The sequence below is a fragment of the Colletotrichum orchidophilum genome (assembly GCF_001831195.1).
Source record: "Colletotrichum orchidophilum strain IMI 309357 chromosome Unknown Scaffold_14.1, whole genome shotgun sequence".
NCBI lineage: Eukaryota > Fungi > Ascomycota > Sordariomycetes > Glomerellales > Glomerellaceae > Colletotrichum > Colletotrichum orchidophilum.
In genome coordinates, this window is record NW_019172970.1 from 130857 (window position 1) to 141107 (window position 10251).

General features: G+C 51.3%; 2 protein-coding genes across 2 annotated transcripts; one reads left to right on the top strand and one right to left on the bottom strand.

The window, feature by feature from the left end:
* Positions 1–1108: 1108 nt before the first annotated feature.
* Positions 1109–5774, top strand: CORC01_02458 (SNF2 family domain-containing protein; the record flags this gene model as incomplete). The annotated part of the gene is made up of 12 exons (XM_022614108.1): positions 1109–1381; positions 1440–1689; positions 1740–1796; positions 2317–2468; positions 2575–2899; positions 2952–3037; positions 3128–3220; positions 3269–3685; positions 3796–4376; positions 4437–4709; positions 4761–4859; positions 4910–5774. 12 exons carry the CDS (start codon positions 1109–1111, stop codon positions 5772–5774), a joined length of 3471 nt encoding a protein of 1156 aa, XP_022479320.1.
* Positions 5775–7746: 1972 nt separating this feature from the next.
* CORC01_02459 (LysM domain-containing protein) lies at positions 7747–10041 on the bottom strand (the record flags this gene model as incomplete). The annotated part of the gene is made up of 7 exons (XM_022614109.1): positions 7747–8482; positions 8548–8673; positions 8765–8884; positions 8959–9254; positions 9334–9713; positions 9770–9834; positions 9893–10041. The coding sequence occupies 7 exons, from the start codon at positions 10039–10041 to the stop codon at positions 7747–7749; spliced, it is 1872 nt and encodes a 623-aa protein (XP_022479321.1).
* Positions 10042–10251: the final 210 nt, after the last annotated feature.

Genomic DNA, 10251 nt, shown 5'->3' on the forward strand with positions numbered 1-10251 from the left:
ACCATCTGCGCTACATTAGATGCATTTCTAGTTGGCCAAAGACTATAAGTTTTTGCTCACGAGGGTGTAAAGTTTCTGACAATCTTCCTCCAACCTACATCTTCTTTACAAGGTGTACAAGAGGTCGGGGCATTTTGACAGGGGCTTTGTGAAGTAGTCGAGCATAATGTAATGTGTTGCGCTCCCGACCGAATCGTCGCAGTTGCACTAACAGTTGCCATGGTTTACAGGACCAATTCAGAGTCTGGACGAGACAAACCGTAAAGATATTGACAGTTGCTTGTTGATCAGTGCAGGGGCAAAAAATTTCAGACCACGCCAAGCTGAACGGAACAATTTATAATGCTTCACTCAAACAACGGTGAGGAAGGAATTTCATGGCGGCGAACTTCCTCATGACTTAGGCCGTTCCCTAGGGTGAGTAAACTAGACGAACCGATTCCGGCAGTTAACCCCACACGTGGATCCGCTCAGCTGACTCTGAGGCGGTACGGCTGTCGGCCAACGCCGGCAGAAATCCACCCAGTTCATTTGGAAAATGGAAATAAAATGTTGCCAAGTAAAATATTTTGATATCAAATGCCAGTTTGGAATCCAGCGACCTATGATGGCCGTATTTGACCAGATTTGACCCCGTGAAACCTTTGAGAATACCCATCTCGTCTGGTGTTTGGCCATCTGACCGCCAAAAGTATCGGGACTGTCCGTCGCCTATCAGCGGCTTTGCCAGGATCCCTCGACTCTGTCAAAGTAAATTATCTTATCCAACCAGAGGCGCCTATTTTTGGAGACCAGTCCACTAACCGTCGAAATGCTCGCCGACTAATTGCCCGCTGCGCTCTGGCAACGTGGACAAATTGCGCTGTCTCAAAGACAAAAGTCAGGATCGACAAGACGACCCACCAGCCGAAGTCGGATCAACCAGTAGTTCCGCCAGTCCCGCCCGTTTCCATCAGGTAATGCCAGCCAGGCCTGGTGACCAGGTAGAATCGTGTCACCATCGAGCAAAAACAGTCGAGCCCCCCCGCACGACGCATACTCAACAGAATCACCCAAAGCCACATTCATCCAAGCAACACCAACAGCTTGATAGCAATCCGTAGCAGCCATGGCCGTCGATATCCTGACCAAGATTACCTCCGCCTTCGGGCATAACTTCAAGAACGATGTCAATCGGTTCGACGAGCTCGTGTTGGGGTTGAAAGAAGCGCTTGGCCCATCTTCGGGATTGGATTCGGCTGACGTCGACGTCAAAGAGTTGATGAAGTTGATGGAAGAATATAACACAACGGAAAGCGAATGGATCCAGTTTGCATTCGCCGAGAAGAGCATGGGATACACACGCAACCTCGTTGACGAAGGCAACGGCAAGAGTAACCTGGTGGGTCAACTAGATGCCACGACTTCGTGGCATAGTATCATGGCTAATCACTGCACAGCTTGTGCTTGTCTGGACACCCGGCAAGGGCAGCCCTATCCACGATCACGGCAAGGCGCATTGCCTGATGAAGATTCTCAAAGGCGATCTGACCGAGATCCGCTATGCCTTCCCGGAAGGCAACAAAGAGCAACCCATGCAAATAATCTCTGAAAGAACACACAAGGAGAACGCGGTGGCGTACATGGCAGACGAACTCGGCGTCCACCGAGTTTGCAACAAGGGCAGCGACTTCGCTGTCTCTCTTCACCGTAGGATTTACCTCACCGTCCCTGCCGCAACATAGCTGACAACCTCGTAGTCTACACCCCTCCTAACGTCGCCAAGGGTGGTTGCAATATCTTCAATGAGAAGACCAGTAAGAGTAGCCATGTAGCCAAGTGCGGCTACTACTCGGCATACGGCCGCCGACTACCGAAGCAGTAAATGATGGTGATGACCATGTTCTTTTTCGTTCCAGGCGATTGCGTATTTGGCTTTGACGACGATCCAGGCTTGGATTTGTCCTGTTTGATATACAACTGAGGGATGCCGAGAGCCGTCGAGCGCTTGTCGGTAGACTGATGAATGATGATGGTATGAATGCTCTATCCACTGTATATAGTGGGTAGACACCGTTGGCGAGCTCAACCTGCCGCGTTTCCTTATGTTTTTTGGGTACCAGAAGATTGCAAATTCAACAGACAGTTATTTGAGACAAGAAAGTATGAATGAAGTGAGGTTAAGAAGGTGTAAGAGCCGCAGAGTCGTCGTCGTTGGCCAGAGACCACCCAAACGGGCCCAGATGTAGGTCACGTGAAATGTCGTGATTTTGAAATTTGTGATGATTGGTCGATGTGGAGTATCCCATACGATGGCGTGCTTACACGAGGCCACAGATCTCTCAGCCACAGACTGGTGGATCGCAAGCCACATACTGAGCCACACACTGTTCCAACGAGTGCAAGAGAATCCCTGCGTCGATCCCACCTTCCAAGCCGGCTTCGCGAGAGACGCGTCTACCGCGTTAGGTCCCATCTGGAGAGGTCCCGTTTGTCCCACTGGGATTGCGGCATGCCAGATCTGGAATCGTTCGGTACCAACCTGTGAATTTTCTGAAGCTGATAGCTTTCCCAATTCGCGCCTTTGTTTCACAGATTAGTACCCATCCGGCCCCAGAACCCGGGGCTCGGACGTTGAGGATGCCACCCAAGAAGCGAAGTATCGCTGTCATCGACCTTGTTAGTAGCGATGGCGACGACGGATCTGCGCCACGACCCAGCAAGAGGGCGGCTGGCAGTCGCTCGGTTTCTGGTCAAGCCAGCGGCAGAGTGTACGGAAGTGCACCAATAAACACTCAGCGCCACGTGAGCTTGGGTGCTGTTCCTGGCTCTTCGTCTCAGTATGCCGAGTATGATGACAACCTCATCGACTTGACTCAAGCCCCGGATGGCCCACCAAGAGAACTTTATGGATTTCTCGGTACGGCGTTTGGATATCTGGTATCATTATCAACACTGACCTGATGGATTAGATAACAAAATCGTCGGCGTTCGCTACTATAATGGATATGCCTCACCAGGCGAGGTGGTTGTGTGCCTGAGAGAACCCAACAATCAGGTACTGAATCATAGCCATCGCAAGCGTTCATGGATCTCGTCAATCAGAGCTCCTCTTTTGTGATCGTTTACATGTCTGACACCGCCATAGTACGATAGCAATGCCATTCGAGTGTGTAACGTCATGGGCACCCAGATCGGCCATCTGCCACGTAAAGTGGTTGAGAAGCTGGCGCCATACGTTGTACGTATTCTGATTCAGCAATCCGATTGTTACTAAACCCTGTATCAGGACGGGGATGAGATCGCGATAGAAGCTGTCCTCACCGGAGAGAAGGGCATGTTCGACTGTCCCGTTCGTCTGCAACTATATGGAACGAGCAACCAAGTCGACCGGTTGGCATTGGAGGACAAGCTGAAGAAGGACAAACTCTTGAAGGCAAGGGAACTCAAGCAGACGAGAGCTGAGGCCGAAGCGCAGAGAAAGATGCTGGGTATCAAAGGCAGCCAATCAACAATTGGTCTGAACGCTCCTGCTGAACCAGAGGTGTCTCTTGAGGACCTGGCACAAGCCAGTCAAGCAATTTCAAGCCATCTACGTGGTGATGCTGTCAAATCGTTGGTAATGGACGAGGAGTTTTTGTCCAAAATGCCCATGGCAGAGCAACCTGCCGTTCTCGAGTCGACACTGCTGCCATACCAATTACAGGTAATACATCTCGCGCGTTATACATCTATGTTGTTGCAAGCTCAAGCCTCCGATCCGAACAAACCAACAACTCTCAATGCTGTGGTACACTTTGGCTGATCGTGATATAGGGTCTGGCATGGATGACGTCTAAAGAGAGCCCCCAGATGCCTCCTCAAGGCTCTCAGGAGAGTGTCCAACTGTGGAAATGGCACCCCAAGAGCCGAAATTTGTATCACAATATGGCCACGAACTTCGTAGTACAGAGTGCACCTAAGCTGCTTTCGGGTGGCGTACTAGCAGATGATATGGGTCTTGGCAAGACGTTACAAGTGATCAGCTTGATCTTGACTGGGGGGGCTGGTCCGACCCTAATTGTTGCTCCGTTGAGCGTCATGAGTAACTGGGATCAACAGATCCGCAGACATGTCAAACAAGAGCACCTACCCAAGATCTTCACCTATCATGGAAACAACAAGGCCACTAAAAACGAGCTGGCCAAGTACCAGGTCGTCATCACCAGCTACAATAAGCTTGCCCAGGAGGGTGGCCAGGAAAAGGCCACCACACCTTTGCCACCCCTCATGGCCACAAATTGGAGACGTGTTGTTCTTGACGAAGGTCACACGATCCGAAATGCGAAAACCAAGGCCGCCATAGCTTCTCGAAAGCTCAATGCTCAGTCCAGATGGGTCCTCACAGGAACTCCAATGTAAGCGTCCCCGAGTTTGATTCAAATCAAACTGAGCATACCCAGACTAATCATCATCAGTATCAATAACATCAGGGACTTCCAGTCCTTGCTTCAATTCCTTGGCATCAATGGAGGTGTCGAGCAACCTGCTATTTTCACCAGTGTCATTGCACGGCCACTTACCCAAGGGGACGAGACTGCCGAGACTCTCCTGCAGCTATTGATGCGAGACCTCTGCCTGCGACGCAAGAAAGACATGAAGTTCGTTGACCTGAAGCTGCCTGCCAAGAAGGAATACATCCATCGCATTGCCTTCAGACCAGACGAGAAAAACAAATACGAGGCATTGCTGTAAGTCGCAATCCCATCCCCGTGGGGCATTACACTCACTCATCAACAAAGGTCCGAAGCACAAATTGCCCTCGAGAAATTCCAAAACAACACGGGCGGGAAGGGTCAGTTTCAAAGCGTACTTGAACGCCTACTTCGTCTGCGCCAAGTGTGAGCATGGCACGTCCTTGATGAAATGACTCTGGCTAATGTTGTCTCAGATGCAATCACTGGACGTTATGCCGCAAAAGGATCGCCAATCTTCTTGAGGCCCTCGAGGGCCAGTCTGTTGTTGTGCTCAACTCGGAAAACACCAAGATCCTCCAAGAGGCGCTCCGTCTTTTTATTGAAACCCAAGAAGACTGTGCCGTTTGCCTCGACACTCTGAGCAGCCCTGTTATCACCCACTGCAAGCATGTCTTCTGCCGCGGTTGCATTTCCAAGGTGATTCAGACGCAGCACAAGTGCCCCATGTGTCGTAATCAGCTCGACGAAGACGCGCTTCTCGAGCCCGCCCCTGAGGGCGGCGAAGAGGAAGACGAAAATTTCGATGCCGACGCGAAGAGTTCCAAGACGGAGGCCCTCCTAAAGATTCTACAGGCTACAACCAAGGACCCCAAGTCCAAGGTCATCATCTTCTCACAATGGACGTCTTTCTTGACTATTATTCAGAACCAACTTGTCGAGGCCGGCTACAAGTTCACCCGCATCGACGGCTCCATGACGGCGCCGAAACGAGACGCCGCCATCCACGCCTTGGATTACGATCCGGACACGCGCGTGATGCTCGCGAGTCTGGCCGTCTGCAGCGTCGGCCTCAACCTCGTGTCGGCGGATACGGTGATTCTCGCAGACAGCTGGTGGGCGCCGGCCATCGAGGACCAGGCGGTCGACCGCGTGCACCGCCTGGGCCAGAAGCGGCCTACGACTGTGTGGCGTCTTGTCATGGAGGGAACTGTCGAGGAGCGCGTGCTGGATATCCAACTAGAGAAGCGGACGCTGGTCGGCAAAGCGTTCCAGGAGAAGAACAAGGGAAAGAAAACCCAGGAGACTCGCATGGCGGATCTGAAGAAACTGCTTGGTTAAAGGGCGTTTAAGGTCACATTGCCAGTAAATTCAGCTTGCTGGCTCAAATAAAAGTTCGATGTGCGGCAAGGCATTGCCAGAGCAACATCATGTATCTGAGTTTTCTATCAAGATTTAGAAGGGGCTTAGGACAGGGACGTCGTTGGAGGTGACCCAAAATCACACTCTCTACCGGAGCACATTTACCCGTATTACAGCGAAACGGCAATCAACCCAAGTACTCCAGGAAAAGAGTAGTATACTACCTACTGAGGGGCAACTCTATTGCTTTCACAATAGTCTACGTACGTTTCGAGGCCTCAAACAGCTCTCTACTTCCCTCCCTCCCTGACTTCGGTGCAACTTATACACCTTTCCTCGCTCGTCAAAGTTCGCAGACAACCCCCAATACGAAATCAATCAAAAATCGCTTTTCTACCCAATTTGAACTCAAGAATATGCACACGGCACGCTTTGGCTGGTTGGTTCAGCTCAAGTTTCGTGCCACAGTGCCGTCTGATCTCAACCTCGCCGGACCTCACGTACCTTAGGGAAAGAGAGTTCAGGGGACTTCGCCGACGGAGTATTCCAGACGGTTGAGACCACCACGAAAAGTCATGGCCAAGGATTAGATGCCGAGGCCGCTTTCGTAAGGTGGGCGGAACCGAAAACTAAAGCATTCTCCTTACTCACTTGATCTACCTATCTGTAGGTCCTACTGGACTTATACTATGTATCAAAGTTTTCTCGTTTCTTCCAAAAGACTGCGGCGAACCGCAAGTTGGCCGATGAGCTATTACTCGATATATTTAACGACCTCATTGACGTTTCCGGAGTCATGAATTTTAATGAGAAGGCTACTAGATCCTTTGGAAAGTGGATACCACATTAGGAGAGACGGGAACAGACGCGAAGTAGCGAGGAAGCAATATCGCTCCACGCTTGCGATTGCGATGGAGGTTTGGTCTTTATGAGCTTTCCGCATCGGCTCGGGCGGACGCAGTTGGACTATCTATATACCCCATGAGCTGAGCGTAAATGTATATGAGTTATCATCATGATCAACTCCCCAAGAGTTTATTCACACCATCAGGCCAATTTCTCACGGCCCTTAATCTCAACTCAATATTCTCAACTCCTGACTCAAGATATCACACTCGTTGACTTCAGAATAATCCTTCCTGAGAAACACAATTCCAAAGACACCTCTTCAGAACCCAACGTCAAGACAACGGAAATCAACATGAAGTTCACCATCCTTCTCACCGTGGCCTCCTCTATGGCCCTCACTCAGGCTAAACCCCGGTAACTGGACATGCAATTCCTGCAGCCCCAACGGCGGCCAAATCCCCGCGCGGGCGTGGGTCGACCACTACCGCGAACAATGCACGCTGATTGGTGGTATCTCCCAATGAATATCCAGCGACGAGATCTTCTGTGATTCCCCGAGTAGCTTATTGACGAGATGTCTCTTGGCGACGTCTGATGACAAGAGATATCAACACTGTAATTTTTGCCGTGGAGATGCTAGAGGAAGCTGTTGAACAGAAAGACTAGTCGAGCGATTTGCGACTTGGATCGAATGTGTAAATCGCCTTCTCTTAGAGCTGTACCTTCTCATGAATATATTGGGGCAACCATGACGGAACAATCAAGCCTTTGAAAAAATCATTCAAGTCACCAAAGCGTCTTTAGTGGCGAAGAACATAATCCGGTCTTGTTTTCTGTGTTTCTGCGTAAGACCGATCTCTCAAATACCTACCTAGCTGGGCCCGGATGGGAATGTTCAATAGACTTTTTGTATCATGTTGATTTCGTTTCCGGTGAGCCTCGTTAATAATTCATTTGAAAGCCGCTTTCAACCACATACATCATTGGGCCACCGTCCTAAGAGGGAAAAACCATGAAGACACGCTAGGGGTGGCAATACGAAAGCCGCCCATCCAAGAGAAAAACAAGTATCTTTTGTCTGTTTGAAGCAGATCCATACCTCTCAGGTCGTGCAAGCACCACTGTAACAGTTGGACCCTGAGCAATAGTCGCTGGTGCTCCCGCAAAAGCCAGACGTAGAGCAACATGTCCCGAAGGCGGTTCCAGTACATGTCTTATTACCCGCGAACAACGGTCCGCATTCCCCATTGATGGAGGGGCCCCCTGTATCCGGGTCGCAGGCGCCCGAGTAGCAATTCCCTGCGCCGCAATAATCAGAGCCGTCGCCGCAGTAGCCATAGATGCTGCAGCAGCTCCCGAAGGGGGCAATGCAGGTGTAGCCGTTGTGGTCCGGCCCACAACTGCCGTCCGGCGTATCGGTGGTGCCGTTGCCCCCCGTGTTGCAGTACTCGCTGGTGCTCCCGCAGAAGCCGTACGGCGAGCAGCAGTCGCCGAAGCCGCTTCCGGTACACGTCACGCCGACTGGGCACGTGCCATCCGTCGACTTGCTCGGGGCCGTCACGGGAGCGACGCAAACGGCGTAGTTGAGCCACAGGTTGAGGCAGTCGTCTTGCAGGTACGGGTTGTAATCTTGCAGCTGTTCGAACTTCAAGCCGAAGCGCTGGTCGACTGTCGAGCAGTCATCTCCGGCTACGACGAGGTAGTAGTTGCCGCACGCGCTGATGGTACCACTTTGGGTTGGGTAGGCGGGCGTGGCTGTTGTGTAATATGTTGGTGAGCCTGTCGCGCCAGGGGCCGTGATGGTGACATTGGGCTTGGGGAATGTGCCGCCTGGTGCACTTTTTGGTACGGTCTCTGAGTCAGTATTGAAAACAGACAGGTATTCGTGGCTTCCTCTTCTTACCCTTTACATACGCGCTGGCCTGGAGCAACTCCAGAGCAGCTACCCTGGATATTGGTGTTCCAGCTAAGAAACTGACTGGTGGTGACGTTGTAAGTCGAGTTGGAGTATTGGGCAGCAAGCTCGTCACTAATTGAAGATGCCATGATCAGTACATACCATGTCCAGGAACAGTCGAGGCCATCTGCTAGATTGAATCTTAAAATCAGTAATGACTTACCAACTTGACCAGTCCCAGACCGTATCGATCTCGCACGGGAGGGGAATGCAAAGAGTCTTCTCAAAGTAGCAACTGCGATCCCCGGTGACCACCTGAGCGTCGCCTGTCGAGATATTATATCTAGATGCCATCAGCACCATGTCAGACACTTCTCCAACACCAGGATATGGTGAGTAAGAAGGGGGACATCATACGTATCGCATAGATCATCACAAGTCAGCCAATCTGGTAGCTCCGGCTCAATCGTCTGGCCTAGGCAAGTCGCCGTCGTGGGAGGGCTTGTTCCCGTCACCGTGCCACCAGAGGTGGTGGTTGCCGTTGGCGTACCCACGTACAACGTCGATGCCGAAGTACTGTACGGCAGTGATGTGGAGCAGTTTTGTTGCACATCGTCGAATTGCTCAATCAAGTAGTCGGTGAAGTTGCTAATGGGGAGCCAAGGATCCCTCAGACGTTGCCGGTAGACCTCCAAGAAGCATTCATTGCAAAACTTGGACCTCAGTCAATACGCGGATCTCGTATGCTGCCTTTGGCTGACGAAATCTTGAATAAATCAAGGGGTTACTTACCAGATCCTTCTTGTATATGTTGGTCAAAGCTGCCATATCGCTGGTCACGGTACTCAAGTCAAAGTCCGGGTCTTCGCACTCCGGTGCCACAGTGCTGTTGTCGTCGCCATCGGTAAAGCACATGTCTGGACTGTAGCGAATGTAGTCACTTCCTTGCCAAGTCTGCGACTCGACGAAACACCAATTGGAAGCGCTGTCCTGGAGACATACAAGCTCGGCATTGTAGGTAAAGGTCACCGGGAGCGCCCTCGCCTTGACGATAACACCGGCTTGCAGTGTGGTCTCATCTGCGCAGACGGAATCGACATTACTCTTCCAGCCGTTCAGAGAAGAGACGCAATCTGACGTGCAGAGGTTTTCCACCTCGGGGGTCGTCCAGTCTGGGCTTGATTAGTTATTTTGACCATCTATGATAGACAGGCTACGCTTGACGTACAATGAATATCTGCACCACTTCCCAACAGGCTAACTGCTGTTTCGTTGCAACGGACGGTCGTGTTTCTGTTGGAATGCCAGTGTAAGAAAATGTTAAAGAGCGGCAGAGCGCCCGAACACTCACAATGCTGCCAGGCAGCTGCTACTCAAGGCGAGCCCGGCAATCAAGGAATCTTCATTGTAGAGTTTGTAGAGTTCAAAGTCGGCTGCGACCCAGACTACCCACACAGCTATGAGCGGTATAGTAGACTGTTTGAGGACTGGCGACAGCATCTTGCATTCTACCGTGATCGGCTGGTTCAAGCTTGAATTCCACGACGCAGAAGCCAGTATTGTATAGACTGGTCCCCTTGATCATTAATATCAGCAATCAAATTGCAAGTCGCCAAGGACCAAGACAGAAGCTTGACCCAGACTACCCACTACCGCGCCGGGCTGGTCCGTCCCCATCAAAGGGGCCGTCCCGTCGATCGCCACTTTGTC